Below are 27019 nucleotides of genomic sequence, written 5' to 3'. Positions count from 1 at the left end.
CGGTGGCTCCTGGCTGGCTTGTTAACCGTTACCGCTGCGTGTTTTTCCACCGGAAAAATGGCAGCACCACATCCCCGGCCACCAGACCCGAGCACGTCTGAGGAAGCAGGCCCCACGGTGCTGGTTCTTACGCGGGGTTTTTCTAGCAGAAGTGTGCACACCCACGAGGGAGCGGGCGCTCCTCGCTGTGAGGCGCAGCCACTGCTGAGCCCCAGCGCTCCTGAGTACCACAGCAGAATCGTCACAAACCACAGACACCTATCACGGCTGCCGCGGCACCGCACACTGTGGGCTCAGCACCTGGGAACACGTGCAGTGACCTGTGTGCCACCCAGCCCTGGCCACCAAGAGAAACCTGCCCTGACTCAGGAAAACAAGGGAGACCCGTCCTATCTACCAGATCATCAAGGCTGACCGTGGCCGTGAACAAGGCATTGAGATAAGGGGGGGGGGGGGAACAAAACAGGGAAGAATTTACTAATGAGGTATCGTTGTTCAGTGTGTGGTGCAGTGGGTGGAGCCACCACTTGGGGCACCTGCATCCTGTTTCACAGTGCCTGGTCCAAGGCCTGGCTACCGTGTGCTTCAGATCCAGCTTCCTGCTAATGTGCCTAGGAGGCAGCAGATGATGGTTCAAGTGCTTGGATTCCTGCCACACACATGGGAGACCTGGATGGGGCTCCTGGCTCCTGGCTTCAGCCTGGCCCAGGCCTAGCTATTGCAGACATTTGAGGAGTCAACCAGCAGATGGAAATCTGTCTCTGTCACTCTGCCTTTCAAATAGATAAATCTGAAAAAAATACATACATATACATACAAAATGTCCCATCTGCTGGCTCACTCCCCAAATGCACACAACAGCCAGAGTGGAAGCCAGGAGCCCAGAATTCCGTCCAGGTCTCCCACAAGAGCGGCAGTGTCCGAGTACTTGAGCCATCCCGGCTGCCTCCCAGGCTCTGCATCAGCAGGAAGCTGGAGCGGGGAGCCAGGGCTGGGCGTGAGGCCTCGGCTGTGGTTATGGGCGTCTCGGCCGCTAGGCTGAAGCCTGCTCCCGGGACAGCCGGCAGGCGGTCACCCTTGGGCAGCTGCTCCGCGAGCAAGTGGCGGGACAGTCTCTGCTCCCTTCCCCTGCCCTGGTTTTCTTGAGGGCTTGAACTTTGAAAAACATTATTCTAATGCTAAAAGTTAACACACACTTAGTGCACAAGACAAGGACATACAGAAACGGTCGCCTGGACCCCCATTCCCTCCAGAGAACCGACGCCAACATTCTCGTGCTTTTCCGAGCTGTGCTGCAACCACTGATGTGCTCATAAGATGTATGTGATTTGTCTCTGGCTGCTTTGTCAACTATTTCGTGCATTCTTATATTAATAAAAGTTTAATGTCTAGGAGATGCATTTATGAAAATTTAACTGAATCACCCCAATTGGTACGTCCCAGACCTGACCAGTGTTTCTGTTCCCTGCAGAGATTCCCCAGCGAAGTTCCTAGCTGGAAGCGTCTAACGTTTGGGAAGGGGGAGGAGATCGCAAACCCTGGCTTCAGACAGAAGGCACGCGCAAGGCCCTGCCTGTGGGGCCTCTTCCCAGAGCTCTTCCCAGCAAGAGGCGGCGGCAGAGCTGAGCAGCTTAGACCACTCCGGGCCCCCCCTCTGCGAACACAGGCCGGGGAGCCACTTGTCCTGGCTACCAGCTCCGACATGGGTCCGAGCTGCCCGGGCCAGAGGACCATGAGGGTGGCGGTGTGCTCAGGTGCACTCCCAAACTCCACAGTGGCCAAGGCAGAGCAGCCCAGCATCGGGCACGACACCGCTGACTGCTCCCCGGGGGTGGCAGGGGTGGGCAGGTGGGGGTGCTCAGTGGTGCTGCCAGGCCTCTGGGTGCAGCGGGAGCCGGAGGCTGGAACTCCTCCCTCTACGGGGCTCACCACTGAAGGGAGGCCACCAATCCTGGGCCCAGCTCCAGGCTGGCAGGAGGCTCCTGCGGTCCCATCTCCTGTCCTATGGGGGGGTCGTGCACTCCTGGCTGAGGGTCGGCCCTGCTCCTCCGCTCACACGGGCCGGGGTCGGCCCAGCTTTGTGCTGCGGCCAGGCCCTTGGCCACATCACCTTTTTAACCACATTCAGGCCAGGAACACAGCTCCTGGCCCCACGCCACCCACTCAGGACGGGCGTGCACAGCGGGGTTTCTGGTGCAGAAGGCAGTCCTCGAGGGAGAGTGGACCACTGTGTTTCCTGGCGTATACCACTTCCCTCGGGCCATGGCCTGGCCAGCAGTCCAGACAACACCAGGGATCTGGACCTGGACCCCGGGCTGCGAGGGGCAGGTTCACCGTGACTGACGGTTTGGGAGTCTGTGTCCAAGCTGGCCCTGTCCTGGGGAGGGGAGGCCTTGAGGACATTTCCCATGTGCAGTTAGGAGCTACTCGGATGACACAGAATCTCTGAGCGTCTACTTCCCTTACTGACAGGTAGGGGTGCTTCGCCAGAGTGGCCTCTGACCTCCCCTGGCCCCGGGTGTGCTGGACCCGGGGAGGGTGGTGGAGGGGGGATGCGACACAACAAAGGACAAGACGGAGGGGCAGTTCCTGGGCATTCGGGCTGAGCCTTTCTGCGCTCCAGTCAGCGGCCACCGCGTTGCTGGAGGAACCCTCTGCTTCCATCAGAGGTGACACCGGAAGCCCCTGGGGTCCCCAAGACCCTAGGGTGCACTCGGTCCCTTCTGTTAAATTCAGAAAAAACTGCACATATTTTTTAAAAGCACACACCAAAGACGCGACGCCCAAGGATGCTCCGGTAAGCCGTCATTAGGGAAATGCAAATCAAACCCGCGCGAGACCTGCTTCACAGCACCAGGATGGCGGCATTCCGGGGGCAGAGAGAGAGCCGCAGCCCCTGCGCTTCCGCCAAACGTCCCACACGGAAGGACCCCGTGACCACGAGCTACACACCCAGGGACGCTGAGAACGCACGCGCCAACCAAAACTCAACACCGCACGCCAGAGCTGCGTCAGCTGTGCGAGCCACAAAGCGGAAGCGACTCAGAAGCGCATCAGGTGACAAATGGGCAGGACAGACGTGGCGCGGCTGCAGCCTCGCGTCCACGCAGCCGCGTGCAAGCAGCTGGAACGACAGGCCACGCGCTGCACGAGCCACACGGCACCCCACGGGGACAGCAGGCCGGCTCCCCACGGAGTGCAGGCCTCCCTCTCTGGGGTGACGGCTTCGCCACCAATGCACTGGATGTTTCAAAAAGAAACCTAGAAAAACCCAAACGTTGCCACCTCCTGTTTCAGTCTTTCTCCGGCTCACCACACAGGAGCCGGGAGTGGGGTCCGCCGTGGGGTGGGGGGCGGGCACTTAGGAAAGTACCTTTACGTTCCTCTGCGCTAGTTCTTCCCCAGAAACTCCGGGATTTTCTCCCGGGAAACTCCGGGAAAAAGCAAGGAGGAAAAGCAAACCCAAGGCAGACAGACGCGCCACGCCAGGGTGCGCGCACACCCGAAGCTGATGGAACGCCCTAGCGCCAGCGTCTTCTAGCATTTTCCACATTTTAGGACCGGAATGATGCTATTCACTGCACTAGGCCTTCAGAGGTTTTTTGTTTTTTTTTTGTTTTTCTTTTGGTGGGGCAGAGCGGGTAGGAATCAGGAGTGGCTGTTTCCTGTTTCACTGTAAATGCTACAGTGGGTATTTATGTTTTTCCCAATCCTACTGCGGCGGTGAGGCCAGCCTTCCACATTTGTATCTCTGAGCCCGGGGGAGGGGCGCCTTTAGCAGGTGCCCTGTCCAGGGTCACAGCGCAGCGCCCTGTGGGTAACCTGTCCCGCCTGTGGGTGCGTGTGACCATCAGATGCAAAGGCACCCGTAGCGGGACGGTGAGCTTTTGGTGGAGGCTCCACCCAGGTGTGCCCTGCGGTCCTGCGTGCTGACCAGGAAGGGTTTTCTGAACGCGGGAATCTCAGCCACCTCACACTGCTGGGGGAGTCTGCGGAGGGAGTGACCACACGCCGGGGACGGCTGCGACATGTATCCACCAAGTGCGCCCCCATCCCCTCGGATCTCCCTGCTGAGGGCAGACTGTGGGACAGGGGCGGTCCTGGGACTGGCCGGGAGCCTGCGTGGCGTCTGGCGGCCCTGGGACTGGCCGGGAGCCTGCGTGGCTTCTGGCGGCCCCGGGACCGGCCGGGAGCCTGCGTGGCGTCTGGCGGCCCCAGGCTTTGCCAGGGCAGAGCCACACAACAGCGATCCTCCCCGATTAGCGAAGAAGCGAAACCCGTGCCTGCGTCCCGGCATAAAAGCATGCCCGCCAGCACGTCACACTGAGTGACAGAGGTCACCCTGCGATGGCATCTGGGTCTCACAGCCAACACAGAGCTGGGCGGTCAGAGGCGCCTCGCGCAGCCTTACCTGCTTAGCTGCTGCTGACGAAATGGCGCGGGTGTCCAGCAGGTCGAGAAGCTCCGCCAGCGCAGAAGGCGGGACAGGACTAGCGGCCCCCAAAAAAGGAGAGAAGAGAAGCTGACATCTCATAACGGCAGGGGCCCGTCAGGGCTCCCTCCGGACCAAAGCTGTCCACCTGCAGGTCTAGATAACTGGACCCACTCCCAGGGAGGAAGCAACAGGCCGACTGCCCTCTTGCTAGCTAGTCTGTATTTTAGGAGCTACCAAATTTTTGCGACTAGCACTGTTGTTTCTTTATTTGACCTCCAACAATAATGGCTGTTAGGCAGAAGAGCAGCAGACAACTGCTCGGGGCAGTCAGAAAAAGCAGGGGCTGGGGCCGGCCCTGTGGCGTCGTGGGTAAAGCTGCCGCCTGCAATACCGGCATCCCATGTGGGTGCCCGTTTGTGTCTGGGCGGCTCCACTTCCAGTCCAGATCCCTGCTAATGGCCCAGGAAAGCAGCAGAAGACGGCTCATGTACTTGGATCCCTGCACCCACGTGGGAGACCTGGAAGAAGCTCCTGGCTCCTGGCTTCAGTCTGGCCCAGTCCTGTCCATTGCAGCCATTTGGGGAATGAACCAGCGATGGAAGATCTCTCTGTAACTCTTTCAAATAAATAAATACATCTTAAAAAACAAAAACAAAAAAAACCCCACCCACATTCCATGTCAGAGTACCTGGGTTTGAGTCCTGGCTCCATTTAAAAAAAAAAAAAGTAAAAGCAGGGGCTACAAAATTCCTGAGCCATGAAGAGGAACAGGGGAAAAAACTCATTAAGGAAATATTTGTGATTGAAAAATCAGCCTAAAAATTGCTTGAAACAAAAGAGCTGACCCAGCCAGCTTCTGGCGGGTGTGTGTGTGTGTGTGTGTGTGTGTTTCTGTGCAAACAGCGATTCCTTCTCACTGTGAGAGATTTTCTGTCAGGGACGGTGCTGGCCACTGGCCACGTCTTCATCCGTCCTCACGGCCCCTCCTCCACGCTCTGTCCTCCGCAACCACAGAGCCCTCGGGGACACAGAGGGGTCGAGGATCCATGGTATGTGTGCCCTATTTATCAAGACCCCATGATCTAAAAGGGCAGGGGGCAAGTGGTCCTAACTCCCCTTCGGGGCAGTGGATGAGGCAAACGCCCACGCGACTGAAAGACACACGCGAATTCCACTCAACCTGACCACCCTCCTACCTGTGAACCCACAGAGCCAGGCCAGCGACCGCCGTCTGTCTGGGGTCACCAGGGGCCTGGCTGTGAACAGACGGGGGTGACTTATAAGTAGCACGCCGGGGCGCCTGGGTAAGTGAAGGCTCTGGAAGGCTCACAGCCACTTGACAACACCTTCTCTTGACGTCTTGGCTCCCCGGCCTTCTTTGGAAGCTCTTAGCTAATAATAAAGAAACTGCAGCTCGGCCCCTTTTGCCAATTTCCATGGATTCCCAGGCAGCCGGGGGGCGGGGCCAGGTGCGGTCCTACGGAATGGCCGGCTGAGGAGGCCGCCCGCCTCCTGCGGTGTTGCGTGGCCCAGGGTATGGGTAAAAGGCTTCCGAGCGCCTGGCGTGATAACCCGGCACTCAGGACACCTGAGAAGCACGCTCACGGACTCTGGGAAGGAAGCAGGGCGGAAGGCTGTGACGTGAAGCAGGGTCCTCCCCAGCCTGCCGTCTGTACGGCCAGGGCACGAGCACCCAGGTTCTTCCCAGAGCCTGGGTCGCTCGGACGCTCCCAAGTCCGGAATGCGACGGCCAGTTCCACAGCACTGGCTGTGTGCGGGCCCACGGAGAGCACGGAGGGCCGCCTGGATTTCTAGCGCAGGCCCAGGAGTCCAGGCTGTCTCAGCACGCCGGGGCTGCTGTGACAACTGCGACAGCAGAAACCCGAGCTGTCACAGCTCTGGAGGCTGCAGGTCCACGCTCTGGGCGCCGGCAGAGGGTGCGGGGAGGGCCCCGTCCCCAGCAGGCGGCCTGCTCTCCGTGTGCGCGTGTCAGGGAGGGGACGGCCCTAACCACCCCCCGAGGCCCCACCTGCTAGACCCTGGCTTCGGGCTCAGGACTTGAACCTGACACATATCGGATCACAGCAGTGACAAAGGACACGGAGTGTGGAGGGGCACTGGAAGATATAAAATAACTGAAAACTCTTCACTGGGGAGAAGTTCACCTAAGGACCTTCACTCATCAGGCCGTCGACGTCCGCTGTGACTTCTCTCGCCCCCTGGGATTCCTGGTCCCCTCTGTGTGCCCACAATGCTTGCCGAAAAAATGAGTGCTGTTTGTGTCACGGGATTCCCGCCAGCGACAGGGCTCTCTGGCGTACCGCACACACGGATCGCAGATACGCCAGGGCCAAGCTTGGGGAGGACGACAGGTGCTTCTGTCACCCCAACCACCAGAGACCCCCTGGGCCGTCAAGTAAACAAAACCGTCCAGTCGGAGGCCTGGCGGCGGCAGAGGCACAAGCTACACATGTGCTGCCGTCAGAGAATGCTGGTTTCCGGACTGGGACTGTGTCTCCCCCAAAGCACCTGACGCTGCAGGCTTAAGCTGTGTGCACCTGCCTCTCTTCCTCCAGCTGCCCCAGGCCAGCCTGTTATGGACGGGGTTGGGGGTGGGGAAAGCAGTGGGATCTTTCCAAGTTTCCTTTTGCGATCACGACTCCCATTTCCAACTTGCACTTCCTAAGCACACGTGCTGACATTTCTGCAACCAGGACCCGACCTGGACCTCCCTTCCCCTCCCTACCTCTTCCCTTCCATCCCCATCTCTTCTCTCCCCTCCCCTCCCCCAGTGAAACCCACTGCCCCTCTCCATCCCACCCCCGCAGACTTCAGGCCCCAAGCTTCCCTCTCTGCCTGTGTTGAGACACCAGCTGTCCCTGGAGGGAGACACTGGGTCTTCGCCCTCCGGGGGACACCTGCTGCTCGCTGCTCTGTTCCTCTCACGGATCCCTGGAGTACTGAGCAGCTGTTCAGACCACCCAGCACCCACCCTCACCTCCCGCTCTGTAAGGACATCAGCCTGGGCAAGCTCCAAGGCTTCCACGGGAGCCTTCGGCCTCTTCCATCAAAGTGCACTGTGCCGGAACCCCTTCCCTTTGCACTCCACGCGTCCTCCTCAGGCTCACCTCTGCTGTGGCGGCCTCACTGTCACACCTTCACAGGCACCACACCCTCCGCCCTGGACCACGCCTCGGCCCACGCTGCCGTTACCTGCTCCTGCCTGGCTTCCCAGGTGGCTCCCATCTACCCCGGCAAGCAAAGGCCTCTGCCCTCCAGCCCGTCCTGTGCACAGACGCACGGCGTTCCCTAGCCTGCTGCATGCACAGCCCCGTGAGACCCCTCCCACTTGGACCCCCAGAACCACCTCCTGCTCCTCAGGGTGTGCCTGTGCCCAGGGCTGCCACCACTCTGCTCCTGAGAGGCCCCCGACCCCGCACCCCAAACGTGTTCTGACCCGGGGGAGAGCTTCTGGAAAGCACCAGACAGCTACAAGGCCCTGTGAGCTGCACACGGTCTCTGCCACACCGAGAGGGGAAAATCCAGCTATCCACGGGCTGCACAGAAACAGGCCAGAGGCCCACACAGCACAGCCGCCAACCCTCATTCTCACCCAAGCGCCTCTTCACAGCCGGCTTCCCGGCCATCACCCCACTCACTACCCTGACCGACCACAGCCCTGCGCCGCTGGCCATGGGGCTGCAAAGTGAGCACCTGTCCTCCTAAATGTCCACTACACATCCAGAAGCCCCAAATCTGAAAGGCTCCCCCAATCCCAAGCCTTTTGAGCATCATGTTGGAGTCCAGGGAGTTCCATATTAACAAGCATTTTGGATTTCAGATGTTTGGATTAGGGATGCCCGCTAAATCTGTTCCAAATCCAAGATCTGAAACATGCCTGCTCTCAAGCATTTTGGATACAGGATCTCGACCCGTATCATCAAAGCCTAGTGATCAAAACCTTCACTGATGTCACCCCCAGCACCACCCTCCCAGTGCCACCATTTCTCACGTGGCTGTGGCTGTGGCCACACCGGGCTCTGTGGGCTTCCAGCACACAGGGGCTAATCCACACGTCACACTGCGGGGCTCATCTTCGTGTCAGCACCAATGCCCTCCGAGCTCCAAGGCCCAGCGGGGCAGCTGCACTTGCTGATGTCCCCACAGGACCCCCAGCCAGGGAATCTGCACGCTCCCTGTTCTTAACTAATCAAGGCTATTAGTAATGTAGAATGAGCTTTTTTTTTTTTTTTAAAAAAAGGCCTCTTAAAGCCAATGCCTTCAAAATAACTAAAAAGCCAAGTTCCACAAGTGCTTTCGTGCCTGGGCCCTTTAAATGCCACCCTTCTGAGGGGTCTTGAAAGAGGAATGTGCACTTGCGAGATGAGCACCTGTCCGTCTGTTCCTTGCCAGGGTGTCACAGGGGCCTGCAGCCGGCGGGATGGCCACTGGCCCCAAAGCCCAGGAGACGGTGGCCCCGTGAGTCAGGCTGCCGTGTCCAGTCCAGCTAAGCATCCCTGCTCTACGCGGAAGCACGGCAGCCACGGCGTGGCTTTGCCTCTGTGGTCGGTTCTCTGTAAGCTGGGACCCGGCGGCGGCTGAGATACCGCTCTCCTCGACTCTGGGGCAGTCAGTCAAGTGCTCCTGCGTTGAGAATTGGGTACCCCCTGGCTTCTCAGACCTCTGGTGCTGAGGGTAAACACCAAGGGCTCCAAGTTCACACAACAGGTTAATTCACCCCTCAGCTCCTTCAGAGACCGCCACGGCGGCTGTTAGCAAAGCCCTAACTTCACAGCTCATACAAAGCAACGTGACCTGAGAGCAGGGCCCCTGGCATCCAGTCCACGCAGCTGTGCCGCACGATGGAGGTCGCCTGTCTCTCCACGAGTCGCTGTCCTCAGCCAGGTCAAAGAGCTGAACCTGAAGACTCCTCACGCAGTTCCTAAGACCCACGTTCAGCAGCTCCGTGAGTTATCACCAACAATATGAAAACATGCAGGCTGAAAGCTAAGAGATTTCTGTTTTCTCCTGAGGCTCCAACATCTTTCTGGGTTACTGAGGCTGACACAGCCTCCCTCCTGTCCATGCTCACTGCGCTGAGCACAGTCCTAGAACAGGGAGCAGGCCCTTCTGTCTTCAATCCAAACACCATGCGCAAGCTAGTACCCTAGGAGACCGACAGCATCTTGGGAGCTGGGACCAGGTCCTGTTCATCCCCACACATGCACTGCAGGGCACTGAGGACCATCGTGTACCCAGTCACATACCCGGCCACACCCCTCAGCTGTGCCTGTGTGTACAGTCAGCCACACTGCTCAGCTGTGCCCGTGTGTACAGTCAGCCTCATCTCTCGGCTGTGCTCGTGTGTACAGTCAGCCTCACCACTCAGCTGTGCCCATGTGTACAGTCAGCCTCACCCTGTAGCTGTGCCTGTGTACACAGTCAGCTTATAACTAAGCTGTGCCCGTGTGTACAGTCAGCCTCACCTCCCAGCTGTGCCCGTGTGTACAGTCAGCCTCACCCCGTAGCTGTGCCCGTGTATACAGTCAGCCTCACCTCCTGACTGTGCCCGTGTGTACAGTCAGCCTCACCTCCCGGCTGTGCCCGTGTGTACAGTCAGCCACACCGCTCAGCTGTGCCCGTGTGTACAGTCAGCCTCATCTCTCGGCTGTGCCCGTGTGTACAGTCAGCCTCACCACTCAGCTGTGCCCATGTGTACAGTCAGCCTCACCCCTCAGCTGTGCCGTGTGTACAGTCAGCCTCACCTCCCAGCTGTGCCCGTGTGTACAGTCAGCCTCACCCTGTAGCTGTGCCCGTGTATACAGTCAGCCTCATCTCTCGGCTGTGCCCGTGCGTACAGTCAGCCTCACCTCTCGGCTGTGCCCGTGCGTACAGTCAGCCTCACCTCTCGGCTGTGCCCATGTGTACAGTCAGCCTCACCCCTCAGCTGTGCCCGTGTGTACAGTCAGCCTCACCTCCCAGCTGTGCCCGTGTGTACAGTCAGCCTCACCCTGTAGCTGTGCCCGTGTATACAGTCAGCCTCACCTCCTGACTGTGCCCGTGTATACAGTCAGCCTCACCTCCCGGCTGTGCCCGTGTATACAGTCAGTCTCATCTCTCGGCTGTGCCCGTGTGTACAGTCAGCCACACCGCTCAGCTGTGCCCGTGCGTACAGTCAGCCTCACCTCTCGGCTGTGCCCATGTGTACAGTCAGCCTCACCTCCCGACTGTGCCCGTGTGTACAGTCAGCCTCACCTCCCAGCTGTGCCCGTGTGTACAGTCAGCCTCACCCTGTAGCTGTGCCCGTGTATACAGTCAGCCTCACCTCCTGACTGTGCCCGTGTGTACAGTCAGCCTCACCTCCTGACTGTGCCCGTGTGTACAGTCAGCCTCACCCCTCAGCTGTGCCCGTGTGTACAGTCAGCCTCACCTCCCGGCTGTGCCCGTGTGTACAGTCAGCCTCACCTCCCGACTGTGCCCGTGTGTACAGTCAGCCTCACCCTGTAGCTGTGCCCGTGTGTACAGTCAGCCTCACCCCTCAGCTGTGCCCGTGTGTACAGTCAGCCTCACCCTGTAGCTGTGCCTGTGTACACAGTCAGCTTATAACTAAGCTGTGCCCGTGTGTACAGTCAGCCTCACCTCCCAGCTGTGCCCGTGTGTACAGTCAGCCTCACCCCGTAGCTGTGCCCGTGTATACAGTCAGCCTCACCTCCTGACTGTGCCCGTGTGTACAGTCAGCCTCACCTCCCGGCTGTGCCCGTGTGTACAGTCAGCCTCACCTCCCGACTGTGCCCGTGTGTACAGTCAGCCTCACCCTGTAGCTGTGCCCGTGTGTACAGTCAGCCTCACCACTCAGCTGTGCCCATGTGTACAGTCAGCCTCACCCTGTAGCTGTGCCTGTGTACACAGTCAGCTTATAACTAAGCTGTGCCCGTGTGTACAGTCAGCCTCACCTCCCAGCTGTGCCCGTGTGTACAGTCAGCCTCACCCCGTAGCTGTGCCCGTGTATACAGTCAGCCTCACCTCCTGACTGTGCCCGTGTGTACAGTCAGCCTCACCTCCCGGCTGTGCCCGTGTGTACAGTCAGCCACACCGCTCAGCTGTGCCCGTGTGTACAGTCAGCCTCATCTCTCGGCTGTGCCCGTGTGTACAGTCAGCCTCACCACTCAGCTGTGCCCATGTGTACAGTCAGCCTCACCCCTCAGCTGTGCCGTGTGTACAGTCAGCCTCACCTCCCAGCTGTGCCCGTGTGTACAGTCAGCCTCACCCTGTAGCTGTGCCTGTGTATACAGTCAGCCTCATCTCTCGGCTGTGCCCGTGCGTACAGTCAGCCTCACCTCTCGGCTGTGCCTGTGCGTACAGTCAGCCTCACCTCTCGGCTGTGCCCATGTGTACAGTCAGCCTCACCCCTCAGCTGTGCCCGTGTGTACAGTCAGCCTCACCCCTCAGCTGTGCCGTGTGTACAGTCAGCCTCACCTCCCAGCTGTGCCCGTGTGTACAGTCAGCCTCACCCTGTAGCTGTGCCCGTGTATACAGTCAGCCTCACCTCCTGACTGTGCCCGTGTATACAGTCAGCCTCACCTCCCGGCTGTGCCCGTGTATACAGTCAGTCTCATCTCTCGGCTGTGCCCGTGTGTACAGTCAGCCACACCGCTCAGCTGTGCCCGTGCGTACAGTCAGCCTCACCTCTCGGCTGTGCCCATGTGTACAGTCAGCCTCACCTCCCGACTGTGCCCGTGTGTACAGTCAGCCTCACCTCCCAGCTGTGCCCGTGTGTACAGTCAGCCTCACCCTGTAGCTGTGCCCGTGTATACAGTCAGCCTCACCTCCTGACTGTGCCCGTGTGTACAGTCAGCCTCACCTCCTGACTGTGCCCGTGTGTACAGTCAGCCTCACCCCTCAGCTGTGCCCGTGTGTACAGTCAGCCTCACCTCCCGGCTGTGCCCGTGTGTACAGTCAGCCTCACCTCCCGACTGTGCCCGTGTGTACAGTCAGCCTCACCCTGTAGCTGTGCCCGTGTGTACAGTCAGCCTCACCCCTCAGCTGTGCCCGTGTGTACAGTCAGCCTCACCTCCCGGCTGTGCCCGTGTGTACAGTCAGCCTCACCCCTCAGCTGTGCCCGTGTGTACAGTCAGCCTCACCTCCCAGCTGTGCCCGTGTGTACAGTCAGCCTCACCTCCCGGCTGTGCCCGTGTGTACAGTCAACCTCACCCCTCAGCTGTGCCATGTGTACAGTCAGCCTCACCCCTCAGCTGTGCCATGTGTACAGTCAGCCTCACCTCCCGGCTGTGCCCGTGTGTACGGTCAGCCTCACCTCCCGGCTGTGCCCGTGTGTACGGTCAGCCTCACCTCCCGACTGTGCCCGTGTGTACAGTCAGCCTCACCCTGTAGCTGTGCCCATGTGTACAGTCAGCCTCACCCCTCAGCTGTGCCCGTGTGCACAGTCAGCCTCACCTCCCGGCTGTGCCCGTGTGTACAGTCAGCCTCACCCCTCAGCTGTGCCCGTGTGTACAGTCAGCCTCACCTCCCAGCTGTGCCCGTGTGTACAGTCAGCCTCACCTCCCGGCTGTGCCCGTGTGTACAGTCAACCTCACCCCTCAGCTGTGCCATGTGTACAGTCAGCCTCACCCCTCAGCTGTGCCATGTGTACAGTCAGCCTCACCTCCTGGCTGTGCCCGTGTGTACGGTCAGCCTCACCTCCCGGCTGTGCCCGTGTGTACGGTCAGCCTCACCTCCCGGCTGTGCCCGTGTGTACAGTCAGCCTCACCTCCTGGCTGTGCCCGTGTGTACAGTCAGCCTCACCCCGGCTCCTGACAGCCACGTTCCTCCTGCTCCCACATCTTGCTGGCTCTCTGCCACTTGTACACTTCGCCGTCCCCTCTCCCTACGCGTCACCCAGTCCCTCCCTCCCTATCCCGTTCCAGGCTACTGTGTCCCTTCCACAACCTCTCCAGAGAATGCGCCTTCACCGAGTGGCCACAGTGCTGGGTGTAGAGGGGGTCTGAGTGACTGCTCACAGCTGGGAGGGGAGTCGGGGGCCACAGACGCCACACGTGTTCATGTGGTCACACTAAGACCCAGGGGCACGCAGCTGACTCTGAGCACAGCTCGCTCTTGAAGTCAATGACCTTCTGGAGCCTCACATAGCAAACGCCCGTCTCCGTGCACCTCTGCTGGGCCGGGCTGCTGCTCAGAGAACGGCACAGCCGCCCGCCAGCCGCCTGCCTGGGTGCTGCAGCCTCGCTGTGGCACCTCTGCACCGAACAAGACTCTCCTCCATTCACCTCGCTGCCCAGGCAGGAAACCCAGCAGCCATGGCGGCTGGGAGGACTGCCATCAGCCTGCCCCACCTCCCTGCAGGTGCGCGGCCACCGTAGCTCAGCCCCAGGCATGTCTCACCAGCACCCCTGAGATGGCCCCAACCGCCTTCTGGCCTCTAGTCTGCCCTGCCCTGCTGATGACTGAGTGTCTGCGTCCCCAAGAAATACACGGACTGAAGGCCGCCCCTGTGACGTGAGGGTCCAGGGGGTGGGGCCTCGGGTGGGGGATTAGGCCTAGACCTCACCAAGCTGAGGCTGCCCTTGTAGGAAGAGACTCAGGACTCTCTATGCCACCACGTGAGGACACAGCAGAGATCGGCCACCGACAAGCCAGGAAGGGACAGCTCAGCCAGCCCCTCCACCTGAGGACCCCGGGGTGCTGGGAGGTCAGCACGTGCCACTCGGGCTGCCAGCCTCACTCAGGAACTCCAAGTTCCCCTGGCGTGAAGCTGGGGGCCGACCTGGGATCCTGAGCTTCCACGGTTGTTGATGAAGCCTCCCAGGTACACCAGTGCCCCCCCCCCCCCCCGCCACGTGGCTCCTCCCGTCCTTGGCACCCCGCAGGCTCTGGCTGGCCTGCGCTCGCTCCCCAAGGCTTGGCCCCAGCATCCCCTCCCTGGGCTGGGGCGTGGTGGGGAGGCTTGCCATCCCCGGCCCGGTCGTGTGCCTCCAGCAGAACGGGGCAGGCCGAGGTGCCTGCCTGTTGTCTCTCGGCAACGAATCCCCGCAAGTTCCCAGACTCCTCGTCTTATTCCTCTTGAAGCCGCCAGCCCCTCAGCACAGGACAAAGGCCGCAGTGCGGTGTCAGAGCTTCCGACAAACAAATGCGTTGTCAGATGCGCTGGAGAACATTTTTAGAACGTGGAATTCACAGGGGACGTTTGTTGTGTCTGGGGGAGCAGAAAACGGGCCCTGCCCTCTCTCGGCGGCTCCCGGACCCAGGGGCAACGATGAAGGCGGACAGAAATCCAGCACTCTCACCTCTCGCTGACTGCAAGGTTCTGCTGCTTTAAATAGCCCAGGAAAGTGTTGAGGACCCAGCTCACCACCTTTTTTGGCTCTGCCCTAGTTTCTTTTATCACATTTTGGAAGAACTCCAGTAGGCCAACTTCATTCTGTTAAAAAAGGAAAAAAAAATAAAGAATTACATAAAAATTCCCCTCAAAATGAAAGATCAGCAATTCTGCAATGTCCCCCTTTGCTTCCTCTGAGACAGCCACTCTGCCACATGCTCAGATGGCACCAGAAAAGTCCCATCAAGTCCCCGAACGGGCAGGCGTCCTGCTTCTACCACGGCCACTGTGCACTCACGTGGCATCTGCTCGGGGGGACCAGCCAGCTCAGAGGGCTTGACCTTGACGGCCAGAGGGCAGTGAGGTCCACCAGTCCCCACACACCCTCTGTCCTTGGGGCTGGGGCCACAGTCTTTATTCTGGAGCTGCAAACCGGGCCCATGACGTCCAGCCTAAGTTTAAGGCCGGTCCCTTTTCTGTCTTGTCCTCTGCTGAGTGTCAAGACAGACGGAACCAAGAGAATATTCCACCTCTGGAAAAATCAGAAGTGCACTGGAGCTGTATTCATCGTCAGAGCAGCCCACGAGGTAGACGGGAATGGTTCTGGAATGTTTTCCAAAGGAAGAACACAGGCGCACATGCCCCGATTAGGCCAGCCACACGTGGAGGGAGCAGCCGGCCTCTGGTTCTGCTCGTGCAAACAGCCAGCTGACTGTCTCACGAACACGCCTCTGGCCCCCCGCGCCCATCAGCTCCGTGGGCCTGGCTCCCGCTCTTGCTCTCTGTGGAAGCAGAGCTGAGCCAGGGCTGGGCCAAGGTGAACAGATGCAACGTCTCCCTTCACCGCGAACGCCTGTGAAAGTCACACGGGCGCCATGTTCACCGTCAAACACCGCCATTCCTGCGGCGCTGCCTACCAGTGACCTGAGGCGCTCATCAATCACATACCGTGGCCAATGCCGGCTCGGGTCAATGTCGCAGAACCAAGACATTCCGCTAAGTCCTCCCTGAGGATTTCTGTTAAGGAATGGAACTTGTGCCACACATGTGGGGAGGCGGCGGTTGCCAAATACAGAGGGTACAATTTTAATTAGCAGACTTCCCTCACCTGCTGAAATGCTACTCAAACCACGCTCTCCTCGAAATATTCCAGTTCACATCGCAGCTAAGGCCTCCCTCCTCCGTCAAGAGACCCTTCATTAGCCAAAAGAACTTTCCAGAAGAATAAGAATCTCGGAAGAAACCAGACATCCTTACAAAAGTGCCCTCAAGGTTTCGCTACTGTAGCAGCTGTAATATGTGCTCAGGTACGTAGTCACTAAAGGAGAAATTCCATAGCAATAAATCCATACACTTTCCGTCACAGATAAATTCTCTGGTGACAAGTCTACTGCACAATCTCGTAATCATCTCGAATCTCCTTTCAAGCCAGTGCTATTATTCCACTCATGCTAGAACAGGGCCAAGGCCGCTACGACAACCGCAGACTGGCTGCAGAGAAAGCCTGGATCCGGGCAACGAGACGAGGAAGTCCTGCCTCACTTATGGGGAGTCTTTTTTTTTTAAGATTTATTTATGTATTTGAAAGAATTAGAGAGAGGAAGAGACGGAGATAGAGAGGGAGAGAGAGAAATCTTTGATCCACTGGTTCACTCCCCAAATGGCCACAACAGCACTGGGCCACACCAAAGCCAGGAGCTTCTTCTAGGTCTCCCATGGGGGTGCAGGAGCCCAAACATTGGGGCCATCTTCTGCTGCTTTCCCAGGTGCATTAGCAGGGAGCTGGATCAGAAGTGGAACAGCTTGGATTCTTGAGAAAGCACCCGTATAGGATGCCAGAGTCGCAGGCGGTGGCTTTACCTGCTACGCCACGGCGCCGGCCCCAGGCAGTCTTCAAACTTCCACAACGGTACGTAAGTCAGCAGGGAGGTGGACAATCGAAATCCCGTCCAAATCAGATGGGCAGGATCCCCTTGTTCTCACCGAGACAGGCTGGCCCGCACGTGACACGAGCCACAGGAGGAGCGCTCTGTGCTGTGCCAAGGTGAGGTTTGCTCAATCCACCTAGAAACATTTCACTTGAACATGCAGGTGTGCGTGAGCTGCTGGGACGGGATGAATTTCCCCTCCTCTCCCCGTGGGTGGCTCTCTTAATGGACGGATCCCTCAGCAAGTCAGATTTCTGTTTGTTCGTGTCAGCGCTGTGCTGAGGCCTCTCCGAGCTGGGGCTGTGTACTCCGCCAGGGGACACATGGTTTCCATCCACAATTGAAAGCCGACGTGAGTGTGCGATGGGGTGGGGCCGGAGGACGCCCAGGGAATGATGGATCAATGAGAGCTGTCCACGCGCTGGCTGCACTGGCTCCTCCAAGCACAGGCCTGCTTTTTGCAGGGGGAAACACACACACACACACGCACACACAGTCTCGTTTTCTAGTGAGTTTTTCCATGAGACTGGCAAACGCTAATAAGCTTGGCGCAGCTCTCAGAAGTCTCTGCGGAACCTGTCAGAGCAGCCATCTGGGTTTCTCAGAAAAACAGTGGACCAGTAATTCCCTTACATAAAAATCCTAGCGAGAGTGACGCGCAAGAGCCATTGCATTAGGGGACCTCGATGCCCTCCTCCACAAGAGCAGTGAGCGAGCGTTCCGCTGAGGACTGATCCATCCTACACGCAACAGGTCTCGGCACCCAGCGACTGCCTCTCTTGGCTGGTGCCGACTGTAATTGTCCCTTCCGAGCCCGCTAACACAGCGGGGACAACTGGTCTTGTCTTTGGTATAACCCCAGTCTTATGGATCCATAACCAGGAAGCAGCTTTTTCATATTTTAATCAAATTTCCCAAAGCATTCAATTACGCTAGGAGTCAATGCCAGGTCAGCTTCGTAGACGCTAACAGGAACCCTCAATTACGAATGGATTTGTCAGCTGATCCACGCTGGCGGGAGGCAAAGCGGAGGGATCACCTGGCCTACGTCGCCTGCTCTGGGATGGGATCTCAATTTAGCCCGCGTGGGGCCCTGGGAGCAGCCCCACCTCAGCATTCTACCCTCGGAGACGGTAAAGTTGAGGAAACAGTCCAGCTGGCAGGGGACAAAGGCCGATTTCTCACCTGCAATTCATGTTCGCAGTCACACACCCTGGGAGCCTGACAAGAGACCCCAAGTGAGGCTGGGCTACATTTGTAAGTGGAATGCAAGCCGACGGCGACGGCTGCCCAGTGGTATGCTTGGAAGAAAAAGGAGCACAGGTGACCCAAGGTGAGCAACAGCTGGTTGGGTGGCTAGGAGCACCCTGGCAGCTACCTGGGACTCCGGCTGAGCCATCCTGAGCTGGTGGAAGGCTCCCAACGGCACCGACTGCACACCTGCTGGACACAGAGTGGGCAGCTGCACACGGCCGTGGCTGCCGCTGCTAATAATGATGATAATAATGTTGTAGAAGAGCAGTGGTTACAGATGAGCTAGGCACTCTCTCCACCAACTCGCCCAACCCCACCGACACGCCTCTGAGCTACGTTCTCTTAAGTGCTCTTTGACAGGTGAGGATATGGAAGCACTGACTTGCTTGAGGTCACAGTGCAAGAGGGTAGAAGCGCCAGGATTCAAACCTCTGCAGTTTACGTTTGAATTAAACCTGGGCAACGGCCTCCCCACCGCCTTCCGGGGACTGACAGTGGGCACCTATCAGGCCAGGAGCTCATGAAAATACGGTACCTTCCATCTCCATTATTTTATTTGACAGCTCCCAGCTGTCACCCATGTTAAAGATGCTGCAGGGCCCGCGCTGCCACTGCCTGCGATGCTGGCATTCCAAACGGGCACTGGTTCGTGTTCTGGCTGCTCCACTTCCAGCCTAGGAAGGCATCAGAAGACGGCTGAAGTGCTTGGGTCCCTGCTACCCGCTGTGGGCGACTCCTGGTTCCTGGCTTCAGCTTGGCCTGGCCCTGGCCATTGTGGCTCTTTGGGGAGTGAACCAATGGATGGAAGCGAGTGGTTACACACACACTCTCTCTCCCTTTCTCTGTAATTTTCCCTTTGAAATAAAATAAATAAATCATAAAGATGTTGCAAAAGCTCTGCAATTAGCTTAGAAATTAGGAGAAAATGGCTGGTTCATCTGCTTTTTTTTTTTTTAATTAATTTATTTATTTGAAAAGCAGGGTTACAGAGAAGCAGAGGGAGAGGGAGAGGGAGAGGCAGAGAGGCAGAGAGAGGCAGAGAGAGAGAGAGAGAGAGAGAGAGAGAATCTTCCATCCAGTGGTCTACTCCCCAGATGGCCGAAACGGTGGGAGCTGTACTGATCCGAAGCCAGGAGCTTCTTCCGGGTCTCCCATGTGGGTGCAGGGGCTCAAGGATTTGGGCCATCCTCCACTGCTTTCCCAGGTCATAGCAGAGAGATGGATCGCAAGTGGGGAAGCCGGGACTAAGAACCGGTGCCCACATGGGATGCCGGCCCTGTGGGTGGTGGCTTTTACCCGCTATGCCACAGCCTCGGCCCCACACCTTCTGCCTTTTCTAACGTACACCTATGCCATGTGGCACCACACACATCTGTCCTCAGGCCAGCCAGGAAGACAGTGGCACACACGCTGCCCGTGCCACACTGGGCTCCCGGGGATAAGGAGGTGGCCAGAGCTCCCCAAATGCGTCCTGACATATCAAGACAGAGCCTGTGACTTCCATGCAGCTCTGGGGGTGAGCATGTTCAATACGGGTCACTCCGCAGCAGGTTTGAACCTAACCAGGCAGGCCACACCTGAGGGAGAGCAGCGACGACAGAGGTGGCCCCGCATGTGCACCCTGAGCCGCGGTAGTTTCAACAGGGCAGGGCCCTCTCAGGTGGCAATGTGGCACCCACTGGAAGTGCGTCCCTCCTCCACGCGGCAGGGGTGCGGGGAGCAGTGGCTGAGCTGCTGTGCAGTCTGCAGAAGGGGCTGCCACCTGCATACTGACGGAGGTGGAGGGACAGCAGGGTGGAGGGTGGGGTGGGGGGCGCCATGCCATGCTCTTGTTCCTGGGCATTCCTGCGCATTCACTCCTTGCAAAGCGAGAAAACCAAAACTCAAACCCCACGACTATACTACAAAAAGGGCCCTAAGAAACCACAGCAAATGCTGGTTTTGGGGGTGGAGGTGCAGTAAAGAGGTCTGGAGAGCAACGGGTTTGGGCCAGAAGGCGGAAATTAGGGCAACATTACAGACGGGCAGGTTCAGTGGGGCTGTGATGTGACTGGGCCCCTGCTGCTTTTCATGGAAACAGATGCGCTGGGAAAACCTTCCAGCAGTGCTCCTGTGGGCAGGAAAATTGCCCATCGAGTGAGGACTCTTCAGTGGAGGAGCCGAGGGAGTGCACTGGCAGCGTGAGCTGGCAAGGAGGCGCGGCCCTGCACGTGCATCTGGAACCCGCCTCGTCACTGCCACTGATCCACAGCCCGAGGGTCGGCTCTGCAGCCTGCGCTCAAGGCGCACAGCTAGAGGTCCCGGGTTCAGCTTAGCTCCCCACAATTTCCACCTCGGAGTCCTGTTCTCAGCAGGCTCGGGAGGCCCTGAACAGGAGAACATCCGACAGTTTCACTTGCACGGTTTCCAGGAAGCACTCTCGTACCTCTCTTGAATGCAACCCAGGCCACCGGTTCCACACAGGGAGCGTTGAGAATAATGTGAAAATGAGTTGACATTCTCTGAGATGCGCTACCTCTAGGAGGGGTGTTGGGGAAAACCAATTTGGGAGTAAGATTTTCCCTTGAATAATCAAAGCACACCTAATTAAGCTAAGAGAAGCTGACGGCATGGTAAAAAGACAGGACGGGCAACCGTGGGACACAGGAAGCGGCTCGTCAAGAAGGCCACTGGTTGTTAAGGGACACATTTCAGTGGCCCTAAAACCACCTCTGTGTACCAGCCGCTGACAGCAATGAGGCTGAAGGGTGCCGTGCATTCGCTCATCTCCCCCCAAACCCTGCCTGAATCCGGAAATCACGCATTTTATTTGCCCAGAAATAGGAAACTGTTACACAAACAGGAAATTGGGTTTGGGGATGGCTTGGGGACGGAATCCCTCCCAGGTCCCTGAAGCTGAGCACTCTCTCCTTCCTGTGTTTTCTCCATAATAGGCAGGTTCCGGAGGGGCCATAAGGCTCCCTCCCCAGTGACCAGCCTCTTGCCACCTGCATGTGAACCAAAGGGGCTGTGGCGGTACAGGGCTGCAGTTAGAAGATGCACCTTCTTATTCAGCTTTACCACCACAAAACATCGGTCATTTTTTTTTTCCAATGTGTAGAGTAACTGTCCAAGTACCCTCAAGCCGGCAAGCACTGGATACAATTTATAAAATGAAAAATAAAATCAATTTTGAAAGCTGCATGGAGCTGAAATATGGTGCGTGACAATGTTGACCAAATGGATTTTCCTTCAACAGTGGTTGGAAGGTGAGTGCTGCCTCGAGCCAGTCAATACGGTGTCCAATACCACTTCAAACTATTAGCTTTACAGGAGTACTACATATGGGACACATAGCTATTTATCATTATTTTATAGGCAGTTCGTCCAGAAAGCAAAGCAGGCCATTTCTTCCTTACTAGGGACTTAACATCAAACTCGCAAACAGCAATCTGTTTAACAGCCAACGGTAGTCCTGAGAGCTTTTCCATCTCTCTGTCCCTCGGAGACACCTTAACCTTTTACGGGATGTCAGAAACAAAGGACTTCGGATGGGGAAGAGCCGGCTGGAGGAAATGAAGCTGTGCAGGTGAGACGCCACGTCTCGAGGCTGAACACAGAGCAGGCACACTCGTGCGGCACACGGGCCACGGATTCCCGAGTCACAGCCACACTGACCTATACACACTGCATTTCCCGAAAATCCTGCCGTGTGGCCCCAGATGAACTGCGTTGGCACGCGGCTTGCTGTCACTGCTCTCTTCCCTGCCAGCGTGGCCTCTGCATGGCCAATGTGGCTTTTTAAAAGATTCGATGAAGCCTCTGTAGTGTCTGCCATCTTTAGGGCCGGTGAGCCATCTCCTCCTCTTCCACGAGGGCGGATCAACAGCTCGGGCTGCCCTTGTACAGCCCTCCCAGTTCCGAAGTGTCAGGGGCAGGACGGAATGGGGAGGCTGTCCCTCTGTCAGCGCTGTAGCCCATTTCCCTGTGCTGCTTCGGAAGTTAAGAGCAACCTGGCAGAGCCAGGAGGCACAGGGCACTGTGACAAGCGTGACCAGCCCTCCAGAAACACTAACGGGGGGTGTGTAGCGCAAGATGAGTCGCATCTTTCCCTTTGCTGACTTCACACACAGGCTGCTACCCTGGGAGCGCCCAGCTGGGCTGCACCAAGCGCCTACCACGCGCCAGGCTGAATGACAGGCGGCCCCAGGCGGAGCATCCCACAAACCCCGCCTTCTGTGGTAAACTCTGCAAGGACTTCGACAAGGGGAGCCGAGTACCTCCGGTGCAAGGTTGAAGAAACGCATAAATAAAACCTGCACAGGACGGCTCGCATTATTTTTCTGACTTAATTTTTCCACTTGGAAAACAAGACATGATTTCTGCTTCTCGTAGGGGCTGACTGGTTTCTCCATATTCACCAGACAGCAGCTTATTCCCCCCCCCCCCCCCGCAGGGCAGCCTGGAACCTTCCAAAACCCCCAGGAGTGGTCAAGATTTTTAAAGGAACCTACGTCCCATGACCACGCCTGATGACACATTAGTGGACCTGTGTAAAAGCATGAACACAAAAACTCCCCTTTCTCTGCTAATGAAACAAAAGCGATCCCAAACAGCAACTAACTAAAATCCTAATTCCTGCTTGGCACTGTCACTCGATTTATAAGCAAGCAGGTTGTGGGACTTAGGAATAAGGAGCCTGGGCCCTGACCTCAGTCTGGGCAGGACCCGGCTCCAACACAGGCTTGGCAAGTTCCTTAACCGAAGCGGTTTTGTTTCCTCGTCTGTCAGAAGGGAGAGCGCCAGGATGTGCAGCAGAGGGCTGCAATGAGGATGAATCTAAAGTACCAGCTGCCTGCTGCGGGGCGAGCCGTGAGCAAGCAGCCTCTTAAGTGCTGCTTAGGCAGATGGCCACGCTTCCTCTGCGCTTCCTGACTGAAGTAAGGCATGGAGGTGAAGAAGGGATGCTTCCACAGAAACTGGCCTCGGGGTGGCGCTGTGGTGCAGAGGGTTAAGCCATGGCCTGCAGGGCCGGCATCCCAGATGGCCGCCGGTTTGTGTCCTGGCTGCTCCACTTCCCGCTCCCTGCTAATGTGCCTAGGAAGGCAGCAGAGGATGGTGGGAGACGCAGAAGAAGCTCCTGGCTCCTGGCTTCAGGCTGGCCTAGCCCTAGTCATTGCTGCCATTTCGGGAGTGAACTAGCAGATAGCAGATCTCTCTCTGTAACTCTGCCTTTCAAATGAATAAATAAATCTAAAAAAAAAAAAAAATCAGAAATTGGCCTGGGAAAATTTTGCAAAGAAAAATACACTCCCAGGAGTCACAGGGGTGGGTGCAGCCTAGTACTTGAGATACCTGCATCCTACACCAGAGTACTCGGGCCTGACTCTAGCTTCCTGCTAACGCAGACCCTGGAAGGTGGCAGATAACGGCTCAAGTAGCTGGGGCCCTGCCACCCATGTGAGAGACCCGGATGGAGTTCCCGGGTACTGGCTTTGGTCCTGGCCCAGTGCAGACCGTAACAGGCGTTTGGGGAATGAGCCAGCAGATGGCAGCTCTGTTTGTCTCTCCATCACAAGTCTTTTCTTAAAAAAGAAAGAAAAATGCACACGCACATAACCCTGATCAGTCTGATAATTACTCTGGGGTACACTGGCTCAGAGACAGACTCATTGTGATATTAGAATCTCTCATTTTTCAGAGTCCTAATACCTGGGTCTTAGCCTCCGCATTTCTATTCCTTAATCTTTGCAAATTAAGTCAGAAAGCAAGGCAATTTGACATAAGATAAGGAAGCAAGATTAGCTAAAGAGGTTGAAGTTTCAGGTGAGCCAAGTCATTTATTATGGCCGGAGGAAAAAACAGTAACACGAATTTTCTTTTGTGAGAGCATTATCAGGAGGGCCTAGGAGAAAAAAATCAGAAAGTAGATTTGATTTAATGCCCAAGAAACCAGTTCAGAATCTAAGAGTCAGACCAATGATTTGCATATGGTCACAGTACGTGGGGTGGCATTTCAGGTTTTCTTGTTCAGAGATCAACAAAACAGGTACTATCTTAAGATCTGCTGAGTTGTCAAAGAGCGGTTGATGTATCTGGCCTCTGGAAACAGGGGTGCTTTTGTCAGGGACATGAGTTCTACCAGGATTTTCATGGGCACTAAATGGTGTCCCGTTCATGCCCTCACCCAGCTGCTGAGTACCTACTGCGTGCCAGGTCTTACAGCAGACCCTGGAGTGTGGACTGCTAGCAATATCAACGGTCATGTTAAAAATACAGAGTTTGGCCAGCGCCGTGGCTCTATAGGCTAATCCTCCGCTGGCGGCACATGCACCCTGGGTTCTAGTCCCGGTTGCCCCTCTTCCAGGCCAGCTCTCTGCTGTGGCCTGGGAGTGCAGTGGAGGATGGCCCAAGTCCTTGGGCCCTGCACCTGTATGGGAGACCAGGAGAAGCACCTGGCTCCTGGCTTCGGATCAGCACAGTGCGCCAGCCGCAGCGGCCATTGGAGGGTGAACCAACGGAAAAAAGGAAGACCTTTCTCTCTGTCTCTCTCACTGTCCACTCTGCCTGTCAAAAAAAAATAAATAAATACATAGCTCAGGGTGGGCAAGTGGCGCAGCAGTGGAGCTGCTGCTCAGGGTGTGGGCATCCTGACCCCCACTGGAGTGCAACTCCTCTTCTGATCCAGCTTCTTGCTACTGTGCCCCCTGTGCCCCGAGAGATGGCAGCTGACAGCTCAACTGCTTGACTCCCTGCCGCCAAGGTGGGAGACCCAGACAGTTCTGGATCCTGGCTTTAACCTGCCCTAGCCCTGTATGTTGCAGCCATCTGGGGAGTGAACCAGTGGATGGAAGCTCGCTCTCCATCCATCTCTGTCTCTGTTTCAAATAAAAATGAAAATAAATAAAAATTTTAAAAATACATAATGCAGTGGCTACTGAACAATAAAATGCCAAGAGAAATTCCAGACTAGGGTTAAATTCTGAAGCTTCTCAGTATTTGTGCGTTAGGTGTGTGTGTGTGGGGGGTGGGCATGTGCATGATGCTTAATTTAATAAGCTATCCTAAGGCTTGCAGCATGGAGCTGAAGCTCTGTGAAGCACACCTCCACCACTGCTATTTATTTAATGAATACTCCTGGGCACTCTTTAAATTGAAAGATGGTTCATTAGATTTGTGCATCTGCCCTTCTCAGCAATCTGTTGTGTTTCTGATGAAGGCTGGAAAAACCACGACCATATCATTTTTGGTTGTGTTATGAGTAACTCAGCTTCCAATGATTACAAAGTCATAAAGGGCTCAGGCTGCCTCATTTCAGGAAAACAATTTGTCTGAGTCATTCTCTTGCCATCCCTCTCTTGTCTTATTCTCATCCTGGACATGTCAAGTACCAGCCCCTTTGAAAAACAAACCACTAATGAGCTAATACATTATCTGCAAGTGATAAAAATAAGGTTTATAAGGTATCAAAAGATAAATCCTTTAAAAAAAATAGCTAAGAAACAGCTTCCTTCTTGAAGCTTCCCCTTTTTGTCTCAACCGAGTTACTCACAACCTGCTCTGCGTTCCCAGCGTACATTACGCAGCTCTCTAGAATGACCTACCGGGGGGCCTGGTTACCTGTAGGGGCCTCTCCACATACAAGCGGTCTTTAAAAAGCTCCTGGGAAAATGCAGGATGAAAACACTATGCATGGGTTTCAAAATTATTTTGTACCAAAATAACTTCTAACTGCATTTCTCCATGAACTTTTTGAAGGAGCTACACATAAACTCTTAAAAGTAAAAAAAAAAAAAAAAAAAAAAATCACACCTTTTAAAGTATCTTTGTTCTTGTCTCTGTACCTGCTACTCAAGATGCTAACGAAAGTGGGCTTCCCTGAACAGGGCCTTTAACTGAGAAATCACACACTTACCCGTTCGCCACCCCTACCGAACGCTAACACAGGGCCTACCTCAGTGTGGCACCGTGAAGGAGCCAGGAATGAAGACGGACACACACACAAATGTAAACATGTCCGCCCTCACCCGTCAAGGCGGAACACAACAACCCTGCACAGCTGCCCTCTGAAGCCTGGAGCAGAAACGGCTGTGCCGAGAGGAGAGTCCGAGGGTTCTCTGACTTCTCTTATGGATAAGGCCGATACACAAAGCTAACTTTTAATGTTTCATTCAGTGACTTCTCTAAACTCAGACTGGAGTAAAGAAACAGTCAGGAAACCCTGTTCATCCCACACCACCTTGAGGGGCTGGCCTTTGTCCAGGTGGCCACATGCCACCGAGAGGGCACCTGAGGTTTTTGAGGCTCAGCAGCCGGATCCATCACCTACATAATCCGGCTGCAGGCTTGGTATTTAGCTCAAGTGGGCCAGATATCCAAGCAGTCTTGACAGGGGCTGGTATGGGGGGCGGGGAGGAGATGTGTACGACTACGTTCAGTCTGGGATATCCGCCTAGGGAAAACAGCACACTGGATGGAAGCTTCAGGCTCAGAAGTGCTCTGGACTGACTCTCAGAGCCCAAGACCTGGCTTTCAGCACGGCTGCCGTGCTCATCAGAGAGAACGGAACACAGAGGATGCAACAGCCCTTGTCCCCAAGATGTTCGACAGATACACTAACAAATACTGAATGCACCGCGGATGTCGTGGCCACAGAGGTGTGGATAAGGTGCAACAGCAGCCCGCACCTGGCACCAGCACCTCGGTCTGAGGCGCCAGGAAACAGCCGACCACACCTAACCATCATTAGAAAGCGGAGTTTTCACGTGAGGCTCTCTGGATACACACTTCTCCCAGTAGCTGCTTATGGATGACAAAGAGTAATCATTCCTACAGCAAAACGAATGCAATGGGACATCATGTAACATGAAATAAGCAAGACACAGACACACAGATACGGCATGTCCTCTCTCAAAGGTGGAGCTTAAAAAAAAAAGTCCATCTGAAGTAGAAGAGTGATGAGATGACTAGGGACTCGGCTGGGAGGAGGTTGGACAGTGGATACCAACTCAGTGAGACAGAAGTAACAAGTTCAAGTGCTCCACGGTAGGGGATGGGGGCACCCACAGGGCACAAGGCTGTCTGGTGTTC

The 27019-nt window shown here is 56.4% G+C and overlaps 1 protein-coding gene across 1 annotated transcript in view; it reads right to left on the bottom strand.

The window, feature by feature from the left end:
- GATB (glutamyl-tRNA amidotransferase subunit B) overlaps positions 1 to 27019 on the bottom strand; it is a 94864-nt gene that overhangs the window by 5683 nt on the left and 62162 nt on the right. Inside the window, exons 10-11 of the mRNA XM_062199503.1 lie at positions 14737 to 14870; positions 4412 to 4490 (exon numbers count right to left, since the gene is read on the bottom strand). Coding sequence (XP_062055487.1) covers positions 4412 to 4490; positions 14737 to 14870 — 213 coding nt within the window. The remainder of the gene's footprint in view (positions 1 to 4411; positions 4491 to 14736; positions 14871 to 27019) is intronic.

Source organism: Lepus europaeus, chromosome 8 (genome assembly GCF_033115175.1).
Source record: "Lepus europaeus isolate LE1 chromosome 8, mLepTim1.pri, whole genome shotgun sequence".
NCBI classification, from domain to species: domain Eukaryota; kingdom Metazoa; phylum Chordata; class Mammalia; order Lagomorpha; family Leporidae; genus Lepus; species Lepus europaeus.
Note: the sequence above shows the minus strand (reverse complement) of the source record. Positions and strands in the feature narration are given on the sequence as shown.